Source organism: Aplidium turbinatum, chromosome 18 (assembly GCF_918807975.1).
Source record: "Aplidium turbinatum chromosome 18, kaAplTurb1.1, whole genome shotgun sequence".
NCBI classification, from domain to species: domain Eukaryota; kingdom Metazoa; phylum Chordata; class Ascidiacea; order Aplousobranchia; family Polyclinidae; genus Aplidium; species Aplidium turbinatum.
The window spans coordinates 16,559,240-16,582,971 of NC_137489.1; the positions used below are offsets into that span (position 1 = coordinate 16,559,240).

At 38.4% G+C, this 23,732-nt stretch overlaps 1 protein-coding gene across 2 annotated transcripts; it reads left to right on the forward strand.

The window, feature by feature from the left end:
• Window positions 1–8: 8 nt before the first annotated feature.
• On the forward strand, window positions 9–23,030 carry LOC145787771 (nuclear factor related to kappa-B-binding protein-like). Of its 2 annotated transcripts, none has more exons than XM_082599593.1 (18): window positions 9–412; window positions 7,175–7,320; window positions 8,362–8,587; window positions 10,746–10,873; window positions 11,722–11,917; window positions 12,195–12,276; window positions 12,683–12,809; window positions 16,133–16,217; window positions 16,727–16,850; window positions 17,039–17,163; window positions 17,373–17,514; window positions 18,335–18,534; window positions 18,926–19,049; window positions 19,540–19,642; window positions 20,154–20,215; window positions 20,607–21,539; window positions 21,793–21,899; window positions 22,742–23,030. In XM_082599593.1, exons 1-18 carry the CDS (start codon window positions 350–352, stop codon window positions 22,901–22,903), a joined length of 3,135 nt encoding a protein of 1,044 aa, XP_082455719.1. In that variant the 5' UTR covers window positions 9–349; the 3' UTR covers window positions 22,904–23,030. The 2 variants fall into 2 exon arrangements, with proteins under 2 accessions (XP_082455719.1, XP_082455720.1); XM_082599594.1 differs by having other exon boundaries at window positions 10–412; window positions 7,175–7,299.
• The last annotated feature ends 702 nt before the right edge of the window (window positions 23,031–23,732 follow it).

The window sequence follows — 23,732 nt, forward strand, 5'->3', positions numbered from 1 at the left end:
TGATCGATTGATAGTTGCTTTTTTCAATAAAATGTTAGCGATTGAATGTGAAGGTAGCCATTTTGGAAAAGCTGCTTGTGAACCCAGAAGCAGTGCTATCTGTGAAGTTGTTTTATTTGCCATCAAAATACTTCAAGGTGGAAAAGGATACGTTTTCTTAAATCCATGACCAAAATATAAAAATCAAATGATTTGACAAGAAAATATCGTAGTAGGCTTGTGTTCTTATTGTCAGCTTGCTATGTCTTTGAAGCTGTAACTGCACCGACAGTGTCACTAGCGGACAGAGTTAATTCAATTTACTGAAGAAATACGAAGAGTAAGCCATGTGGCCTGCTTAAAAACAAGCATGAATTCAAAGCTAATCATTGATGGAGAAGTTGTGTCATTACTGCCAGATATTATCAATGAGGTAAGTTGCTCAAATCTTTTTTAAATTTTAAGCGCACAAAATTACCCATTGCCTATACCAGTGGTTCTTAACCTTTACTAACCTGCCGAACCCTTACGCTAATCTGCAAGCTTTTGTTGAACCTCAGATTTTCGCTGAATTATAAAAACAAAAATCTACCACATTTAATATAAAAATATTATTGTATCAATGAGACTTTTGTAGTTTTCTGTGACCAATAGTGAGATTCGAGGCTTTGTCTCAGAAACAGGATTCTCATGTCATTTTCGCATGCAAGCCGGTTTTGTTTTTTTGCTTTAACAACCACCAGAATAGAAAACGCATGCTTGCATAAATAAGTGGTTACGAATGGCATGAGAACTTCAAGGGCAACTTTTGTAATAAGAAGATAACTTTCCATTTGTTGGCACCAAAACGTTTGAAGATTTGTTGTGTTGAAGTTTCTTTTTAGCATTTCACTTTCTTGAAGCTCGATAATGTCATCCAAGTATGGACGGTTTTTAGGCTACCTATCTGCTTTGTTAAAAAAAATTGAAAATAGAACTACATGAATTTCCTTAAACTAAGGATTTTTACCTAGCATGGGACTTGCTTGTCATCGCTTGCTTAACTGAATTTGCTTACCGGTACTTGTTACACATGCCAAGTAAATTTCCTTAAACTGAGGAAATTTCCTCAAAAGTAAAAGCCCTGCTTCTGCCATTCCATGCAAAATGCAAACGTAAGGAAATTCATGTTTTGAGAAAATGAAGTTTTTCTTGTCGATTGTTTTTACAATGTTACTTTTTTTTTTCAATCTGTGTTACATGCAGGTGGCATCATTACAGCACGCGTCAAACACAGAGATGTTTATTTACCATCATGTAAGCCGCAATCAAGTTTCGGCTTGACAATATTTTCCAAAATTTTTGCTGATATACCATTCAGTAGGCCGTGTGTTAATGTTTCAGAGGACGTTCGCGTCGAACCCCTGAAACAGCTTCGTCGAACACCAGGGGTTCAATCGAACCCTGGTTAAGAACGGATGCAACCTAATTCGTACCATGAACAATTTGTACCGTCAGTTCGTACCTTGAAAAGATCGAGAGAAAAAATTAAAAAAAAAGCGGAAGTTGCTGATCGCAGTTTCCGCAAATATTTTTTAAAAATTTTTCGCAAACAAACAAAAACTCTTAGGATCATTACCAGAAATTTTAAAATGTTTGTGGAAACTCCAATCCACCCTAACCCTTTTAAAATGTTTGCCGAAACTGCGATCAGCGACTAGGATCATTACCAGCGACTAGGATCATTACCAGAAATTTTAAAATGTTTGCGGAAATTGCGGAAAAACGGAAACTGCGATCAGCGACTTCGGCTTTGTTCTATTTTTTTCTCTAGATCTTTTCAGTTTGTTTGTTTGTTTGCGGAAACACCCTAACCCTAACCCTTTTAAAATGTTTGCGCAAGCTGCGAATCAGCGACTTCTGCAAACTCTTAGGATCATTACCGGAAATTTTAAAATGTTTGTGGAAACTGCGGAAAAACGGAAACTGCGATTAGCAATGTTCTATTTTTTTTCTCTCGATCTTTTCAGTTTGTTTGTTTGCGGATACCGCTAACCGATACTCTGATACCCTAATTCTAACCCTTTTAAAATGTTTGCGGAAACTGCGATCAGCGACTTCGGCTTTTTTTAATTTTTTCTCTTGATCTTTTCAAGGTACGAACTGACGGTACGAATTGTTTATGGTACGAATTAGGTTGCACCTGTTAAGAACCGCTGGCCTATACTAATGAGCTGTTGAAAGCTTGAAGGTTTTAAGCCACCAGTGAGTTTATGATCTAGAAATATACAGGAGAGACGTTGTCGGGCATCGGCGCCTAAAACCTACAAGCGCCGTCTATTCTATTCTGATAATTTTCTGGCTGAGGACTGGTTAGTAGATTATGTGGTTGATTTGTATCTGTGTCTCTATCCAAGTAGGAAATTTTAAATTGCTTTTGCATTGAATCTCAAGATTATGTTGTTCATATCAACGCGTGGCTATTCTTATCGTAGCCTATATACATAGTACCATTTTACCATATGTATAACCTATAAACAGTCATCGTAAGTTACTCAAACATGAATTTATTTCTTTGCCTTTTCCTTAACAATGAGGAAAAGCTGTTTTTGTTGCCTCTGTTGTTTGATGTCATTTTCTGCTGCATCAGCTTATATGGCTCACTTCTTGTGTTTGTGAGTAAAGACGTAAAACTGTAGAACAATTTGCTATTGTGAAATTCTTTGATTTCTCTTCGCTTTTGCAAATGTCATTCACAAATGACAGTTGACCCTTTGGTGTTGTATTTAACATGGCAGAGGCTATATTGACCAGGGTGCAACCTAATTTGTATCCTGAACAATTCATACCCTCATTTCGTACCCTAAAAAGATCGAGCAAAAACTAACACAAAGCTGAAGTTGCTGGTCGCAGCAAAGTCGCAGTCGCTAATCAGAGTTTCCGTAAACATTTTAAAGTTAGGGTTAAGAATTGCGGAAACTCCAATTCGTGTGCGTTCGGGTTAGGGTTAAGCGAAAACTCCGATCCGTGTGCTATTTTGGCTTTTTTTAATTTTTTTCATCGTATGAAATGAGGGTACGAATTAGGTTGCACTCTATTGACCATATGTGAATATAGCCTCTGAGGCGATATGCACAATTGCACATGTTCAGTCGTGCATGGCATTTGACCTCAATATGTGCTAAAAGCATGTTGTGTACGTCAGCTCTATTTTATATCAAGCCGTCAAGTCACGCATGCATAATAAACGTATGAAGGCGGCAGCAATAAAATAAAACAATTTGCAAAACTGAAATTCTCAAATTATACGTTTAGGAAACTATTTTTAAACTAGTATTGATATTTTTTACAGCCACCAAACGTAGTGCATCGAAACAAAGATCCAGTGCAAGTTTGTTCGGCAAACGTGGTCATATCCCCTTATGACAAACGAAAACTAACCCACAGAAATTCTCAAATTCTAGCAAATTAAAAAAAACTTTAACTTTAAATTTCACATTTAAACAAAAGACATAAAAAATTGGGCTGTACTCAAATTCATAATTAGCCACTAAAAAGCGGTAACGATTGAGTCGCTTTGAATTAGAGTTTAGTTGTAAAAAAAGCCCTTCCGTGCCTTGCTGAACTGATATCTTTTGGAATCTCAACCAAAAAACAGCGCACGAGCCACTGATTCAGTTGCAAAGAACTTTGGAATTTAGAGGTTATATACGCACGTTTTCATAATTGTTCTTCTCTCGTTCTCTGTTTTAAAAGAGATGAAAGAAAAGAATGTGTCATGCTCGAGTGCACGCCGTGCATGTGCAATGTGCATACAGCCTTAGAGGTTATATTCACAGTATATGTATGATAACAGCCACTGCGATGTAACATACGGTACTGTCTATTTTAGGGATTATTCTCTGCACCATGTTACAGCATTGTAATTTAATCAGTTGTTGCTTAAAACATTATGCTTAAAACATAATGTTTAACTTGAAATTTCTAAATGATATATATTATATATATATGTATAATTGAAACAATGAAAACTATCAATACTACAAAAAAGTGCTCAATGCTAAGCAAAAAAGCAAAGCAGAGCAAATTAAATCAAATATAGTTATTACTATCTGAAGCCTTTACAAATTGTTTCACCTAACGGATCATCAGAAGGTCTGCAAAAACATGCAAAAAAGTAAAGAATCGATAATTCCTGAAAAGATATTAAATAATTACAACTGTAATTTAATCTGCAAAAAAAACCTTTTAAACCTGTACTTCCTGAAAAGATATTAAATATTATAACCGTAATCCAATCTGCAGTAAAAAAACCTCAGAATTACTAAGGGCTACCTTCATCCATTACTACAAAGTTTCAATGGATTTGTCCATCTGAAAACCAAGCAACATGATGGCAACCTCTATGACATCACAAAAAAGCAAATGCAGTTTGATGATCAATGCAACCCGTAGTAATCTGAAAAAAATAAATGGAAATTGTTTGTTTAAAAACCTGTAAAAACTAAATGAGATTTATAACCTGTAAGAATCAAATGAAATTTAATTTTTTCAAAACTATAACCTGTGAAAATCACAAGGAACTGTGATGATGCAACCTGTAGCAACCTGAATAAATGAAATAAAATCTGTTTATAAACCTGTGAAAATTAAATGAGATTTATAACCTGTAAAAATCAAATGAAATTTTTTTTAAAAATAACCTGTGAAAATCAAAAGGAATTTATTTTATTTTGAAGTACTTGAGTTTAAATTTGTTTCTATGACGACATTTACCCACCAGTTCGGAACGCTTGTTCAAAAGGTGGCCACTATCAGCCTTCAGAATGGCCAGCTTTTCAGCCAAACATAGGCCACAATTATTACGACCACCTCCACTGTAAGGTCGAGCATAGCTGTGGATGGACCAAGATATTTTAGGATCAACACCCTTGTCCTTAAGGTCCCAAACTGCCTTAGATAGTTCGGTGCTGTTTCGTTTAGAACTATCATTAAAGGTACATTTATGGTTGGAAAAACGTTTTTTAAAAGTAGTTTCACAACAACCAATGTAATTAAGGACCTTCGGGCCGTTATCAATGGTAGCTTTGTAAACAACGGCCTTCTGCAAGCATTGCCCATTCAAAGGACAATCTGGCTTCACCCTGCAATTGCAACCAGGCTGCGATGGTTCATTATCAGTCTGCAATATTGCTTTATTGTTGGAGGATATGATGCTTGCAACATTCGGAGTACAACTGTAGCTCAGCTTAATAGTGTTACGGTTGAATATTTTATGCAATCTATGATGGGGCGGAAAGTGTATGGAAACAAGTTTGAAAAATTCCTTACCAATATTGCTATCAACCTGCAAGCTAAAAGGAGGGTTAAACCATAAAATTTTTCGACTCCTTTTCCTAGATGTTCGTAAGTTATTAGCAGGGTTGTAGCAAACTCTCTCCGCAAAACCACTTTTCAATAGGGCATCATTATAAACAGATGCGGTCTTATCAAATTCATATTGGCCAAATGATGTGGCGGACAATCGCTTAGCAATCATAGTCGGGATTTGTTTCTTAATGTTGGGTGGGTGATTGGACTGGGCATGGATGTAAATGGGATCATTATTGGGTTTTCGATAAGGCCAGAATTTACCAGATAGCAAATTCAAAGTGACGTCAAGAAAATCAGTTTCAATTAGACCAGTATCCAAAGATGCCCAGTCCAATCACCCACCCAACATTAAGAAACAAATCCCGACTATGATTGCTAAGCGATTGTCCGCCACATCATTTGGCCAATATGAATTTGATAAGACCGCATCTGTTTATAATGATGCCCTATTGAAAAGTGGTTTTGCGGAGAGAGTTTGCTACAACCCTGCTAATAACTTACGAACATCTAGGAAAAGGAGTCGAAAAATTTTATGGTTTAACCCTCCTTTTAGCTTGCAGGTTGATAGCAATATTGGTAAGGAATTTTTCAAACTTGTTTCCATACACTTTCCGCCCCATCATAGATTGCATAAAATATTCAACCGTAACACTATTAAGCTGAGCTACAGTTGTACTCCGAATGTTGCAAGCATCATATCCTCCCACAATAAAGCAATATTGCAGACTGATAATGAACCATCGCAGCCTGGTTGCAATTGCAGGGTGAAGCCAGATTGTCCTTTGAATGGGCAATGCTTGCAGAAGGCCGTTGTTTACAAAGCTACCATTGATAACGGCCCGAAGGTCCTTAATTACATTGGTTGTTGTGAAACTACTTTTAAAAAACGTTTTTCCAACCATAAATGTACCTTTAATGATAGTTCTAAACGAAACAGCACCGAACTATCTAAGGCAGTTTGGGACCTTAAGGACAAGGGTGTTGATCCTAAAATATCTTGGTCCATCCACAGCTATGCTCGACCTTACAGTGGAGGTGGTCGTAATAATTGTGGCCTATGTTTGGCTGAAAAGCTGGCCATTCTGAAGGCTGATAGTGGCCACCTTTTGAACAAGCGTTCCGAACTGGTGGGTAAATGTCGTCATAGAAACAAATTTAAACTCAAGTACTTCAAAATAAAATAAATTCCTTTTGATTTTCACAGGTTATTTTTAAAAAAAATTTCATTTGATTTTTACAGGTTATAAATCTCATTTAATTTTCACAGGTTTATAAACAGATTTTATTTCATTTATTCAGGTTGCTACAGGTTGCATCATCACAGTTCCTTGTGATTTTCACAGGTTATAGTTTTGAAAAAATTAAATTTCATTTGATTCTTACAGGTTATAAATCTCATTTAGTTTTTACAGGTTTTTAAACAAACAATTTCCATTTATTTTTTTCAGATTACTACGGGTTGCATTGATCATCAAACTGCATTTGCTTTTTTGTGATGTCATAGAGGTTGCCATCATGTTGCTTGGTTTTCAGATGGACAAATCCATTGAAACTTTGTAGTAATGGATGAAGGTAGCCCTTAGTAATTCTGAGGTTTTTTTACTGCAGATTGGATTACGGTTATAATATTTAATATCTTTTCAGGAAGTACAGGTTTAAAAGGTTTTTTTTGCAGATTAAATTACAGTTGTAATTATTTAATATCTTTTCAGGAATTATCGATTCTTTACTTTTTTGCATGTTTTTGCAGACCTTCTGATGATCCGTTAGGTGAAACAATTTGTAAAGGCTTCAGATAGTAATAACTATATTTGATTTATATGTATAATTGTATATTTGTTAGCCTTCCATCTTGAAAAATGTGCTTTCAACATCAACGTGGGAAGACCTCAGTGAACAACAAAGAACTCATTTATTGGATTTTCTTCCACAGTCGCTTGCTGTTGAAGAGAGAAATGAAACTGTTAGGTATATGTTGTACGGCGTACGGTAATGAAAATGCTAAGTTTAAATTATATTTTTGTATTTTAATGTTACAAAATGGCTGGCTAATATTATAAAAACATAGAATAAGGACCTTCTGATGATACCCCGTTTAGATTGAAACAGGCTGTAGAGGTTTTAGAGAGTAATAACTATATTTGATGTAATTATAAAGATGTTTTACATTTGGCTATTTTGCAACATGTCAATTTTTTAATATGTGCATTGTGCAATAATGGCTTCTTTATATTTTCTGTAATACTACACTCACCATTACTATCTATATGAGTAAAATTTGAATACAGTTTGTAAAAGAAATAATAATTGCTAGTAAGGTAGAATGAGCATTTTGTTTGGCAAGGTTAATTGGAGAAAATACACGTTACAGGCATCGAAGCTCCTGGCGGTCATGGCTGCCGTGAAATCATCAAATGGCCTCAGAAACTACCATGCCAGTAGGCCATGTTTAGTTGGCATATGAAAGTTTTGTTTTTCCACTCGCCATCATACTTCAAACTTTTTTCTTCATTCACATTTGCCTTTTTTCACAAACAAAACAAAGTCTCTCGCATGTCATTGAAAAATGTTGCTGATAAAAGTCTGGGTGTCATTCTATAAAAACTCTAAGACTAACCTACTTGGGAAGCAGTGCATTTAAGTACAACTGCAATCTGCAAATATATTTAAGGGCCTTGTTTGCGTTGTTCGCATCTGAGTGAGCGCAAAAGCATCAATTAACGATTTTTATATGCACAAACTTTTAATGGACTTTTTATTTTGGCCAGCGAGAATAAGCTCTGGTTGGCCAATGGCCATGCTTTAGTTTGTCCTCGGAAAAATAAAGGAGCTTAGAGACCTGCTTTAGTGCATTATGTCTTTAGCTTTATTGGTGCTGAACTGGATTGGAACTAAACAAGTTTGAGAGTTAACTGAGCCATTTTTAAGTTATCATATAATATTGATTTGATATTGTATTGATGTTCATGAAATACATTTTACCAACTTTCATTTGCAACATAAAATCAATCAATTTATATTTCCTTGCAGTCGAATATTCTCTGGTGATGATTTGTCATCGTTTAAAAAAGAAATCTTACCCAAGCAATCTGGAAATCCAGTGGATGATTTTATTTCAAACATAGAAAAGGGTTATTTTTCACCTTCATCATATGAAATTCGAAGATATCAGATGAAAGCATTAAAAGCAAGAAATAAATACTACCGAAGTCATTACCACCATGAGCTCCTCAAAGAAATCATGGTCGCAAGACAAGTGAGTAAACTTTCTACAGTTTGATGCATGTTGTAATAAAGGTTGCCAAGAATTTTTAGTTTGTGAACTCTCATAGTCATATCCTCACTAGATTTTACAAAACAAGTAAAAAAAATATTTAGAATATTCAAGCCGCAACTTAGGAGTCAAAAGATAGATGAGCATATTCTTTTTGAGATTTAAAAGAGAGGTGCTTGGCAGGCCTACTTTGTTTTTGCATTGCTAATAGGTTTTGGGTCCAATCTAATTTGATAATGTCCAATTCTGGAGGAAAATATTACCATGCTCTGAAACTGTTTTAATACATTTGACGAATGGTTGATAACCAGAAGTTTAATAACGTTCGATTCCACATCATTGTTAAGCCAAAAAAATTTTAGTAAATGAAAACCTTTTACCTAAATCACTTTAAACCTTTTGTTGTCAGATGTTTAATTGTTTGATGAACCCACCAACTTTAGATTTTAATGCAAAACATTGATGTTTTCTCATAGGACGGATAAATTAAAGTCGTTCAGCTTTTCAAGTGGTTGAGGTTGCTCAAGAATCCCCAGGGGTTTGCAAACTACAGATTTATAAACAGCTGTAGAATTATTATATTTTTTATCGAGTTAATTAAGCTTGTAATATGGGCGGTGAGATGACACAGCGGGTAAGGCGCTCGCTTTCCAATCATGCAATCCTGATTCCACTCCCGGCTTATGCTGGTTGTTGAAAACACCTCTCACCTCTACCCAAGGTGTAATAAATTGGGTGGGCGTAGTTTCTGAAGTAAAGGCGGCCGAGAGAAAGGAACTGGCCACCCTACTTTCATTAGTGCCGATGGCTTAATATAATGAGAACCTTTTCTTCTCATCCCCCGGTGCTAAGATTCAAGTATGGGACTTACCGTAATGAAGCTTGTAAATTTGTGAGTTTATTAACAATTCATGAAGAAATACACTTCCAAGTCTATTGCTGTATGTTCAAAAAGATTATGCATCAACATTCAACAACTATGAATTTTATTATAAATTTTGAAAAATGAATTTGTTTCTGGCTTTGAAGCTAAAGCTGTGAGCACTCACTAGTAGTCTGGCAACTGCACTACAAGTATTGAAATATGTGTCCATTTTTCTGGCCTGGTCTAATTATCTGTGCAGCTTTTGTATAGCACCTCTCAGTTACCTGTCAATATGCATCAAATGTTTAACATTCTTATTGAATATTATTTGAATTGAATATGTGTTGTCAGATATGATTGAATCGTCTTGTCAGCCAAAAGTTGCAAACATAATGATGACAATTATTTTGGTGTATTAACTAGGGTTGCAAAATTTCCGGGAATTTTCAGAGCCGAAACTTTCCATGGAAATTTTGGGAATTAACGGGAATTTTCGGGAATTTTGGGGAATTTTCGGGAATTTTGGGGAATTTTCGGAAACATTCAAAACAATCTCAATTTAATGTTGAAACAGGAAAATAATGGCTTTATACTGTTTAGAATAAAAGTACAATGTATAACTAAAATACTTAAGAACATACAAACACATGGTTTAGTTTAATAACTCCAAAAATGAATTATCACCAATCTGTTTTTTACAAAGAAAAACAATACTGAGTCAGTTACAAAGTCGTTGTTCTAGTTGCTGCCGGTTAGCATCTCCTCCTGCTCGGCTTCTTCAGATGATGTACCGTACTAATGACTGTTCTGGCAGCGTCACCGACTTCAGAGTCAACTTCAATTTGAGTTGACTTGTCTTCACAGGGCTCAAACAATGCCAAGTTTGACCTGACTGATACTAATTTTTCCACCCTTTCATTTGCGAGCGTATTGCGGACCTTGGTGTGAGTGTTCCCAAATATGATCAGTATTTTTTTAAATATTGAAAAAGTATGCATAATAAGCCTCATTCTTAATTAACACCAAATTAGTGTTTAGAATAATTAAAGAAAATAAAAAATGCTTAAGATAGGTTTTTGATATTTTTTTCTAATTGATGAAATATTTAACAAATTTTTTAAACATAATAAATGCCAAATGAAAATTCCCCAATATTCCCAATATTTCCGGGTCCTTCAAAATTCCCGGAAAGTTTCCAGGAAAGTTTCCAAAATTCCCGGAAACTTTCCACCCCTTTACAACCCTAGTATTAACATGTTTGTGGATCTTGTGCAGTGCCATCTTGCCGCTGCCACCTTTCCACAGCTTCTGAAGCTCTCCAAGAGGAACATGCAAACAGAAGAAAACTATGACAAAGAAACGGAAATTAAATTACGGAAATCATCAGAAAAAATGTATTCTAGGTAAGGCTAGTAGGCTATCATGTTGTTTTTTTACAAATACGAAAACCATAAACTTAGTGTATTGGTTGCTACAGCTACAATGACACGCTGAGACCCAATCAATGTGAGTCATGTTATATTTATAGCTAAGCAAATGAACATTACATGCCTCTAAGCTCCCTGCGGCTTAGGCCGCCTAGAAGTCGTTAAATGGTCTCCGAAACTACCGCGCCGGTAGGCCATGTTTGGTCGCCGATTTCCGCAAGCCAACATTTCTCCACTCGCGTTCGTATTTCAAACTTTTTTTCCACTCGCGTTTGTGCGTGAAATTTTTGTCTCTTCACTCGCATTTGCAACTTTTTTCCACAAATAGTTTAGTAAACGTTTCGCAATAAGTCTGAGCGTCGGCCTATAAAAATTCGAGGTCTGACTTTACACTTAATTAAGAAGCAGTGTATTTTACAACTGCAAATATGTTTCAGGGCCTTGTTTACGTTATTCTTACCTGAGTAAACGCAAAAAACACGAAACAGATTTTTAAAAACGCAAATACTTAACCTTTTTTATTTTGGCTGTCGGGCCACCAGAATTTGGCCGTCGGGAAGAAGCTCCGGTAGGCCATGCTTGGACTCCGAAAAAATAAAGAAGCTTAGAGGCCTACATTATTTAATGGTGCAGTTAATTTTACATGAAATTGCATTCACAACTGCCCATGTAACTCTTCAGCTTTACCCATGTAGTGTAGCGTAGTTGCCCAATGTGAGAGTTTGCTTGGATTGGTTTTAGAAATGTTTTTTAAATTAACCAGGTATCAAGATGACTTGGTTTATTTACAACCAACAACAACCGACTCTGTTTTTTTATGGCAGGATCATGCAAGAAGTGAAAGAAGAGGTTAAGAGCACTCTCGGATGCTTGGAAGAATGCTTAATATCATCAGACTCCGAATCGGAAGAAATGTTCTGTCGTTCAACAAGCAGCCAAGCAAGTGGGCAACATAACATCAATCCAAGTCAGCTGAGACAGATGCTAGTCCAGCATAAGAGAAGAAGAGAAGCTAAAGTGGTAGGTTGCTGCTGTTGAAGCATAAACAAAAGGTTTTCTGTTTTTCTTTATGGACCCAGTGAAGAAATGAAATCAAAATGTATGTAGGTTGAGAAATGTTTACACTGCATATATTCACCAATAGTAAATTGCGGCGACCAGGCATGTTGCTTATTGACAATATCTTAAGCCATTAAACTGAATACGAAAAACCACGTGGTTTTTAACTTAAAAGGAAAGAAGTAGCTTAGTTTTCTCCACGCTTATTTTATTCGAACATTTGCAAATCTTGTTCTAGAACACTCCGGACATGCAAGTCAGCTCCATCAAGCTTGCCGACGTCTTCACGAGAACTTTTGGTTCGTCTAAAAGGCTAACAGGTATTTTCTGCCTTGTTTGTAGCATTGGCGTTCAACTAAAATTTTGCGAGAAAGTTTCTCCTGATAATTCACAGTTGTTCACTTTTTGAGTTCATGCAAGATGAAAACATTGTCCCCCACTTCTCCCAAAGCTTGGAAAACAGCGGCCAAGTGTGAATTTGAAGCTAGATTCACAATATAATTTTTGATGACTTTGGCAACAAATACACAACAATCCTGTTCGGAAATAGCTTTTTCGTTTTGTTTTTTTTAATTGTCATTACATGGCTTGTTAACTATTTGGTAATATTGAGTAGACACAGTGTACCTGTTGAATCGTTGGTGATGCTTTCAACTTCTGGTGAGAACATCTGGGTTCGACACTCCATGCGGCTGTATCATGATGAACACAATGCTTTTTTTTCAGGGATTCCAACAAAACGGAAACGCGACGACCCATCGAAGTTTTCGAAGCAAAAGAAGCTGAAAAGTTCAGTTCAAGCCAAAAAACGACCTTGCATTTCAAGCAACCCCCCACAGATCCACAAACCAAAGTAATTGTTTGGTTTTGAAGAAAAAAAGATGCTAGGTTGCACTTTTTGCACCTGATCAATGTCCACACAAGGATATATCACCAAGCTAAAACCTTGCTTACTCTGTCCTCGAGCAAGGGTGGGCATATCCACTAGGGTGGAGTGAAAACACTTTTTATAAAAATTTTATTAGCTTGGGGTTGGAAAACTTGCCAATTACTACCAAAAACAGTTGTGCAAAATTAGAATGTAATCTGACGACATCTTGATCTGCCACCAGCCATTTGAAAATTTACTATTTCCTTCTACATTAGGATGGATCAATTTAGGGGGGTGTAAAACTTTTTTCCGCCCCCTTTTTTCCGCCATTTGTCAGCCCCCTTCAGCACCAAAGAACTTGCATCTGTCATTAAACAAGTTAAAAGTGGGAAAGCACAAGGGCCCGATAATATCCCTCCAGAATTCTTAAGGCACTGTGGTCCCAAATGTTTGGCATGGTTGAAAAGCTTCTATTCTGCTTGCCTGACCCTCCAGCCCATACCTAAAATCTGTCGAAAAGCAACTGCAGTGGCACTACTTAAACCAAACAAGCCAGCGGATGATTCAAGAGCTATCGTCCAATATCGCTACTCTGCGTCTCATATAAGATCCTGGTACGGCTCCTGCTAACTAGACTCGAGCCAGTTGTCGATCTCCAACTACCAAAAGAACAAGTTGGATTTCGGCACGGACGCTGTACGACTCATCAAGCAGTCAAGCTGACGGAGGATATAGAGAAAAGTTTCGAAAAGGGCAACAAAGCAGGAGTAATCTTGGTAGACCTCACTGCTGCCTATGATTCTGCGTGTCACCAAGGGCTAACCCTAAAGCTCCTCCGCATGATCCCAGGCAAAAAGGTAGTGCGATTTCTCGCCAACATTCTGGAAAATCGGACCTTTTTGCCGAAGACGAGTGATGGGCAGTGCAGCCGGCCCAGCCGCTTAAGAAACAGTGTTCCGCAAGGATCATGGTTATCCCTTTCACTATATTTAACATCTACATCAGTGACATGCCAGAGACTACGTCACGCCAGTACGGCTATGCTGATGATCTCGCACTACTCTTTTCTGACAAGTACTGGCATGTGGTAGAGGAAGCACTTACAGATGACATGGCCTAAATCGCAGACTACCTGAAGCTTTGGATGCTGAAACTGAGCCTGGCAAAGATCACTGTCACACCTTTTCACCTTAGCAACATGGAATCTACGCGCCCATTGTCAGTCTCAACGGAAACCCACTCCCACACAACCGTGCCCCACCTTCCTAGGAGTGAATCTCGATCGACAATTAATATACAAACACCATGCTAAAGCCCTACATGCTAAGCTATCAGCACGCAACAACTTGCTGAGATGCTTAGCTGGAACATCCTGGGGTTCTAGTACATCTGCACTCCGTACAAGTGCTCTTGCACTTGTTCACAGCACCTCCGAATATGCTTCCCCCACTTGGTGCCGCAGCGCACACACTAGCAAAATTGACACTGCCCTTAACACCACCATGAGAATAATCACTGGTTGCCTGCTTCCAACTCCCACCGACTTTTTGCCTGTGCTATCCGGCATCGCCCTAGGTAGACTGCGTAGGGAAAATCACGTACGCAGTCTAGTTTTACAAGCTATGTCAAGGGATGACCACCTCCTCAACCAGATTGTCCTAAATTCGCACCCTCAAAAGCCTCAGCGCTTGAAATCTCGATGCCCCTTTTCCGGACATGCTGCAGATATCTGCAAGTCCAACTTCCACATTACCGAAATTTGGAACAGTGAATGGAGAGAAGTTGCGAGACCAACCCAATTCACAGTTCCTCCCAATACCAAGACTCCACCCGGAGCAGAACTACCTCGGAAGGAATGGGTGAAGCTCAATCGCTTCACCCATGGAGTGTGGACCTTGGAGTGTGGACCTCACTTATATGGAGTGTGGACCTCGCAACGCTCGATGAACACACAATCCATTGGCTGCTGTGCCTGGATGTAACAACGTGATCTGCGGCAGTCTCAAACGCAAGAAGAAGAATATTCTCGAACTTTTTGGGAAGATGCTCCATTGCTCCATACACATAGCAAGAGCTTATCCAAGAGGACAGGAAAATTCACGTGGTCTAGCTGTTAGTCCATCTAGATGTGCAAATACATGTCTAATGCAAATACACGATACTGTTCTCCAGAGAAATGGATACTTAGCACACTCAGAAAACATTACGTTGGCCATGATCACAGATGAGAGGCAGATAATCCGTGAGCTTGGACTTTAGTGAATTCAGAAAGCTTGATCAAGACATCGCAAACAGAGAACAATGCGACGATTCTGCATTCCGCCCATAAAGTTTGACGCCAACGAATACTACGATATGGTTGACTGTCAGGTTCTCGATCTCACCGAGCCTCCTGTGACAAGAAATATGAGAGACCAAGAAGTAGGAGACATGATTGCAGCTAAGGACACTCCAGAGCTTTTATTTCCTCGATTTCCGTGTCACACGCAGGTGGTGAAAAGGTGCGTCAAGTTGGTGACGGAAGCTTCAGCGGCGGTGTGCGGGGTTAATTCGCGAGATGGATTTATACGCTCACGCATTGAATCACGACAACAAATGCCCAAGTTCGAATCGAAACGTGACTATTTCATCTAAAGCGAGGAAGTTTGATGCATATTATCATTTTCATTGCATTGCAATAAATCTCTATGCTAATGTCAAATTCAAATGCATTTGCATGTATTTTTGTATTTTTGCGGTTTTAGTCAATGAGTAATGGCCTGGTTGCAGATCAAAAATTTGTTGTTCGATCGAAATATAGTTTTAGCACAGTGTTCTATATACCCATTGGCAAGTTTTGGCCACCCAAGCTGAGTAAAATGAGGAAAAAAGTTTTACACCCTCCTAAATTGATCCACCCTAATGTAGAAGGAAATAGTAAATTTTCAAGTGGCTGGTGGCGGATCAAAAATTTGTTCGATCGAAATGAATTTTTTACACAATGTTCTATACACCCAATGGCAGGTTTTCCAACCCCAAGGTAAGCAAAATGAGGAAAAAAGTGTTTTACCCACCTAAATCGATCCACCCTAATATCCACTTTATCGCGAGTTATAAACAACAGTTCGAAAGTCTTAATGGAAAGGACACAGTCTTAAAAAAAATGTATTTTTAATAGCAGTTGTAAGTATTTCATTTTATGTCATTTTTTAGTGCGTGCTACGATTTTCAGATGACTTAACCTATCACTGAGTGGTTGCATATAGCAAGCATCCAGTATCGATACCAATTTGCTTTTAAACATCACAATTCCATTGTTGCTGCAGAGCCGGTGGTATCGCTGCGCCATCTTGCTTCTTCCAGCTGATTAAGAACGTCATCATGCTCGCTTCAAGCAAGACGACGTCATGTGTGAGTTGCTTGTCACAGTTGGAAGCTCGATGAAATTCTTTGCTACCAGATGAAACTACTTGTCAGTAGCCTCTGCTCGATACTCTAAAGGTTCTCGGTTCGACACCCGCCGCGTGCATGTGTCTTTGCGCTAAACACGTGATGAGATGCTTGCGGTGAACGCTAAAACTGACTTTCCTGTCCACTTAGTCTGAATTTTCCATAGCGTGATATTCTAAGATTCAGTTCTTCAAGGTGGCAGCATTGTTACGACTTTGAGCGCCACGTTTTGCATGGAGCCACACTGCCACATGGTATTTACATTACTCTTGCAAGTTTAAACTATATTGTTGAAGAAAACATGGCAAAAAATTCAATATCAACAACTTCTCAAGTAATGTCGTTTCCATTGCGCACGGAATTGTCAGCTAACCAATCGGTTATTTTTTGCAACAGTGTAAAAAGACTTGTTTAATTAAAAGTCTGCAAGGCATTATTTTAACATGTCGACTTTTTTTCGTTATGTTTAGATCTCGTCGCTTGTCTCTGATTGGTTGACATCAGCCGAAGCGTCCCATTGCAGTTGGACAAACAACAGATCTGACTGGAACGATCTGGTTCAATCCAGTTTGGAGTTTATGGGCAAAGCTCAGAGTAATACTTGTTTAAACTAAACTTTATGTAACCTTCTGTACTTTTTTAACTATCTTGTTGGTGATAAACCTGTTTGTGTTAAACAAAAGCAAAAAATTTAAAAGCTTAAAAGTTACTCTTTATCTTATTTGTTGAAACACGAATACCATCAGATCTGAAGTAATGCGACATTTTCTTCTCCTCTCCAGTGGTCGACAACTCATTGGTGCAGTTCGTAGAGGGCGACGACAACGGGTGGGCTTGGATCCGGCTCAAGCCAAATGTCAAGGAAAGCGAACTCCTTGAAGAAATGTGCAATAAATGGCTAACTGAGGTAGTTGCAAAGTTAATAGCCATCAGTTCGACTGCATTTCTACCTAGTCATCAAATCCATCATTTTTGCATTGTTTTAACGTCTCCAGACGATTTTCTGTCGGGGTATGCTCATGTCAAACAATCGCAAATCATGTGATGTTACATTTTGTGTGTTTGTTATTCGAAAACAAGTTACTCCATTTAATTTTGTTTTGCTTTCACATCCAGGTGGTTGAAAAAATACAAGTGTCTACTCCGTTAGATAGCGTTAAATCATTCCACGCCCAAGAGCGGCGGCGGTTCATGCATGCTCACCAAGCTTTCGTGTACCACATCGGCGGAAAGCGCTTTCCTGTACCTCCTGTCAAAGGTAAGCTTCTTGCAAATGAAACTACAACACGATTTACAAAAAAAAAAAAAAAAGAGCATGACAGAGGGAATTCATATGAATGGCCACAGCTGATTAAACATGATTAATCTGTTGAAGAAAAAGAATTACAAAAAAAGATAAAGTAAAATCTACCCCGATACCTCACTTGGATGGTCAATCTGTCTATTTCGGAGTCTAAGCCTGCATCAGTGGTTAAAGTTTTCTGATGTAGCGACACTGCCGGGATAAGTTTCTGAAGGGGCTTTCTCAGTGCGATGATAAGGATCCTCTCAAAATCCAATCAATTTTGCGTAAACACAATTAAATTTTAGGGAACTGGTGTCACGTTTCTCTTATACATTTCAAGATTTGATTGTTCCCATTTGTAATACTTTACTTACTAATTGCTACTCCCTTGGGATTCAAACCATGTCGATAAGCAAAGTTTTCTGTGATTTTGGTTGTCGCCCACGTTACATAACGATCAAACTAACTTTAAAGATACTTTAACTTTTCGAAACACCAAATTTTTAAACTTTTACGACTCAAAATTTAGTGATGACCGAGACTGCAGCTGTGCATAGGATATATTTCTGTATTAACAGTAACAGATGACCTCAAAAAATTGCATTTGAGACCTGCAGTTGGAAAGGTTTGTGGAAGATAGAGGCTAAACAAGTCTCCTCGGTGACGCACACCTTAGCATGCACGCAAATTTGTATTGATGGCAAACATTACTTAACCTATAAGTTGCGTTTCAGAGATTATCATTGTGTAGCTGATATTTCTGGCACAGCAATGGACATTGTTTTCTTTCCAGGCTCTACGGGTCCCGCAAAAGAAGGAAAAGTTGCGAGGGAGCATTCCTTACTAAAGCCTGAAAGACCTCCCGAAGTCACTCTGCTCGCTTTGACCAGAGACGCCGTTGCTAGGTTACCTGGTGGGCGAGGGACCAGGAATTTGGTTTGCAGTCTTGTCAGAGAATCTCAATATCTTGCCCCTGTCATCACGGAAAACCAGGTACATGTTGTTTTTGTGGAAGTTTTCGGTTTAAAATGGAATTTTGTGATGACCAAAAATTCACAGAAACTTGTTGAAACAAAAAAATGCAAACGACTCAAAAGTAAAAACTCTACCTTGTGAATTTTTTTTAAATGATTATTATAATAAAAAAATTATCCAATGCGCTGCATAACAACAGCGGCTGTGAATAGCGGCCATTTCTTAGCCTCAAAGCCGGCACTTGGACGTCTGACACATAAGACATTTCAACCCATTTTTTAAATTTTTTATATCGGTTGTGCTTAACTGTAATTATCCTTCATCTTGTTAAACGTTGCCGAAATCTCCATCGATCCAAAACAATCTGCCAACCCCTGCTGTGCTGGTATTCAATGGATTTGCTTTCCAGATCAACGCAGCGGTGAGTGGTGCTTTGGACAGGCTGCACTATGAAAGCGACCCTTGCGTCAAATACGAGCCATCCGTTCGTTCCTGGGTACATTTGCACGGGGATCGCACTCCAGAGCAGTTGGGTAGGTTGCTTTGATTGAATATCTCTAATTTCAAACTTTCTTCATCAGTTTGACGTCACGCTGGGATAACTTTCGTTTTAAGTTGATGTTTTTGCAATGGCATGCGTCTGTTTGTTTATGTTGAAATGACGTTAGAACATTTTTTTGCTCAACAGACAGAAATAGTGGAATAGCAATTTGGTTGGTGCTGTTACTAGTAGATAAAACAAAGAAGTTAACATTTACACGCTTTCTCTCTCTTACCATTTTACTTTATAAAGAAGCTTAATATTTATACTTAAACATCAGTGTCAACGAGTGGTCATTTACCTTAATTTCAAACTGTTTCAACATTACACGTTTGCATGATATTAACTTGGTGAAACTGTTAATTTGTATTCTTTGCTAACAGTTGGTGATTGTTATTAGGATCTTATTATAATTGGGGGTGTTTGTCTGGTTCGTGTCACCAACACAATACCATGAGGTGATTATCTGCCTGCACTTTCAGAGAGAATTCACGCCGAGTCCCTCGGTGCGCCACGAAAGAAAAAAGAAAAAGGCACAAAATCGATCGGTAAAAAAAAACAGAGACCGAAAGCGACCGAAGTCAGGTTGGTGATGAAGATGCGGTTAATTCTGTGTGTCGTGTAGTGGTTGTCCATCATCATCATCATAATCCATCGTCGGTTTGTTCCCCACTAGTGGGGGTGGCCGATTGTTTCCTCGCAGCAATTGTTTTAATCCCCTTTCTCCATTTCACTCTGTCCCTTGCATCATCCTCCTTCAGTTCGACTTTTTTAATTACTTTGAAAATATGAAACATTTGGTGCACTGTTAGGACATGCTGCTAGCATTATAGTGATATGTTTTTATACAGCGCTATCATTATCATCATCCGAATACTAGTGGGGGTGGCTGGTTCTTTCATTTTTCTTTTCACTCTTGTATTCAGCGCAAATATGCAGTACTCTTAGCGCTTTACAAGCAGTGTCAGGGTTGCCGAATACATTTTGTTGAACCTGTATGTCAGAAGATGGCTGAATAGATTTATGTAAAATGTTTGAGTGTTGCTCATGTGCATATGTTTTACCATTTTACTACGGTGTCAAATTGCTATTTCAGAAGCAACTCGACCGACGCCAATATGGAAGTTGTGAAAGACGTTGAAATGACGTTACTTTCTGGTGAGTTGCAGATTTGTTGCGTTAATTCCGAACGAATTTTCAAGACTTCATTTGTTTTGCAAATGATTTGATTTGACATTGAAGTTGACGATTATTGCTTGCTGCAGTCTGAAGCGTTCCAGCCAAAAACTTGTGCTAGAAGTGCTCACATGCTGTGCATAGTTTTTGGCTAGCAGACATACGTATAACATTTAGGTCGTGGTTGATGGAATGAATATGTTTTTTTTCTCTTGGCAAACTGAACACCGCAAACTCTAGTACTTTCAGACATGAGGCTCCATGCACTCATTTTCTGAATTGGTGAAAGCGATCAAATGCTTGATTAATGTTTGATCAAACCTCTGATTAATGTTTTAGTTACTAACGTGTTTTGTGAACATTCGTTTTTTAGAAACAGATGAGAACATGGAGACCATTGATAAAAACTCGTTCGACGTCACAAGAAGCGATTCTACGTCATCGCTGCCCGACATGACGTCGTCGCTCGTTATCAATGAGCGCGGTGCGGGTAAAGTCATGAAAGGCAATTCGATCGCAAGGAAGCGGATGCAGATTCCGAAGCCTGTTCCTCAGGGTGAGGGTTTACCCACGAGCAGCCCAGCCAACCCTCCAGCGGCAAAGCCTGTGCCTGCTAGGACTATACAACTGACACAAAAGCAACTTGTTGAAATGACGAGGAAAATGAGCAACTCTTCGTCTCCGTGCTCCTCTAGGGAAGTCCTCATCACCCAGCTGGATCCTGCATCCGGCGCCAAGAAAGAACAGCCTGTCAAAGTTGGCCACGTGACATTCAATAACAAGCCAGTCGCCCCTGCACCTCAGCAACACAATCAGCCTAGCTTGAAGCTGATACTGAAGCCGGCCAGCGGGGAGCAGCAGAAACCAATCGCCGAACTGGTCAGGGTCGTTGATCCTGCCGTTGCACAACGCGGAAACCAAACCGCTGGCAAGCAGCATGTGCTTTCCGCTGAGACCCTTCGTCGGCTATCGGAACAGTTGTCAGCCGTCTCTAGCCGCCCGATCAAAATCGTTCAACAAACTGCTCCGACTTGGAACGAGAAATTACCGCAGAGCCAACCGACAAACCAATCAAGTTCAAGGATAATCAACATTTCTCCCAGAAACGACGCGAAGACTTTCACAACCACGCCTTACATTAAACCAACGATTACTAACAAACCCGTTGGCGTTATGTCAGCTACTCTAGCGGCTACATCTAGTGGTCTCGGTTCCCCAGTTATCTCGCCGCTTGGTGAAGCTGTCAGATCAAACAAAACCGTTTACATGACTGCCAATAAGAATGGAGATGTTGTATTTAACCAAGGTGAGTGTGGTAGAAAAAAATAATCGATGAACTTAGACAGGATGAAAAAGAAAAAATTGCAATGATGCAAGAATGTTATATAGTTTCTCACCAAAGTTACCATTACCAAAACTCAAGTGTTTTGCGCCGAACAAATTTGTTTAATTTCGAAATTTCACATTGCTTCAACATTTTGCCGACTGTCACGCGTTTATTCTCTGCATGCGACTTTAAACCACCTGTCGCAATATAACTCACAATTGTTTGTTCACAGAACTGCCACAATCGAGGATTGTTCATCTTGTTCAGAAAAAGCTAAACGATTCCTCTGCATCTCTAGCGCTCCCTGTGGCGAAATCAGCAGGTCAACCGAACATCCAAGTAAGCATAGTGCTGCCATATGTCCTCTTTTTTGAAGAAAAATATAGTGTGCTCCGAAGATACCCAAAAATGCTGAAATGATTGCATTGTTATGTGATTTTTTGGCAATTTCCAAACATTTCTGTACCAATGCAACATGCCGATTGCTGATTTATAGCTTTTCAAAAAAACATTGACGTACTATTTTTATCTGTTGCTCTACTAAACAACATTAGATGTTCATTGAAACAAACTACATTGCTTTGCGATTGTCGTAAGTAGCCAAGTGGTGGTCAGTGATGAGTGCGAGCGGAACTGCAAATCCACTTGTGAGGAAATTTGCTCATTTGAGGAGATGTGATCAACAAATTTATGAAAAAGAAAATTTAGTAATGAAGTAATGCGTTATGAAAAACGTAAAAGATGTAGCAACTGCATTGTAGCTGCTTTTTTGAAGCCATCACTTTAATTCGTGGCGTAGTTGAATGCAATGATGGTGTTATCACACTTACAAGTAGGCTACAGAAAATGTATTTTCACTCAAAACAACGTCACAAACAGCCATTGATCGAACAATGGGCTAAACAAAAACCGCTGAGAACTAAAATCAAAATAAAGTCACGTTACCACTTAGGCTACCAGTCAATAATCGTAACACGGTGGTAAGGTGTAACATTTCTGTTCCCGACTTTGTGTAACATTACTGTTTCACGTTCGCGCCCCTCCCTCCGCCTTGGAGAATTTTCACCCCCACAGTTTAAGAACTACTGCTCTTGAGCATCATTGGGAGATGGAGCAAAAATGGTCCGGTGATGCATGAACAGCCCATAATTGATATTTTCAAACCTATTTTGTATTTTCAGGTTTTGCACGGAAAGCCGCAAACCCTGCAGATAATGACAGGTGGAAAAATACAAACCGTGCAGGTCTTACGCCAACCTCCCCTCATTGGATCGGCTGACTTCGCCCTGTCTGGTTCCAAGACGCTTAAAGTACCAGCCCCTTCACCAGCAGACCACACTTGACAATAACCCTACTGTTTTCTGTATTAGATTTGCTATTACGGTATTCCTTATCTTTGACTTCGCAAGGCAATTATTTCAACACAATGTTTGTTTGTTTCGTTTCAAATAAATAGCCAAATGCACAGTTTAAGAAGTTTTGTTAAGATAGTTATTTTGATAGTTTCAAAAATGGTGTGAACCAGAGTTGGATCGATTACAGAGCTTTCAATTACATTACACTTGCACCACCAATTTGTTTAAAATTACAAACCGAGACATGAAATAATTTTACAAATTCCCGCATCCATTACGGTTGGAAAGTGTGGGTACACCAGAGTTGGATCTATTACACAGTTTTCAGTTCATTTCGTTGCAATTACAGATGCGATGGATACAGCGCTATATAAAAACAAGCATTATTATTATTACACCAACAAAATTTTTAATAACATTACAATTACATTGATCTGAAATTTTCAAATTACAATTACTTTCAAATGAAACTAATGACAAGTTTCAATTACAAAAATTAATGTTTTAATATTTATGTTCATCGAGACCTTTCAGTTTGATTTTATCAAGCTAAAATAAATTGCACATAATAAAAAGATTAGGCTGTAGTAAAGATGTCCCTTTTGAACCCCTTTTAGCAGCTCAGCGAAAGTAATGATATCATGCGTATTATATAACTTAACAAATGTAATTGTAATTTGAACCAAAATTTTTGAAATTACAAATAGGCTACAAATGCACAGCAACAAAAAGTTTCAATTCGATAATTATGGTAATTGATCCAATTCTGGTGTGAACTGCAAACGGATGGTGAGATACCAGTAAGTAAGGGAGGTTC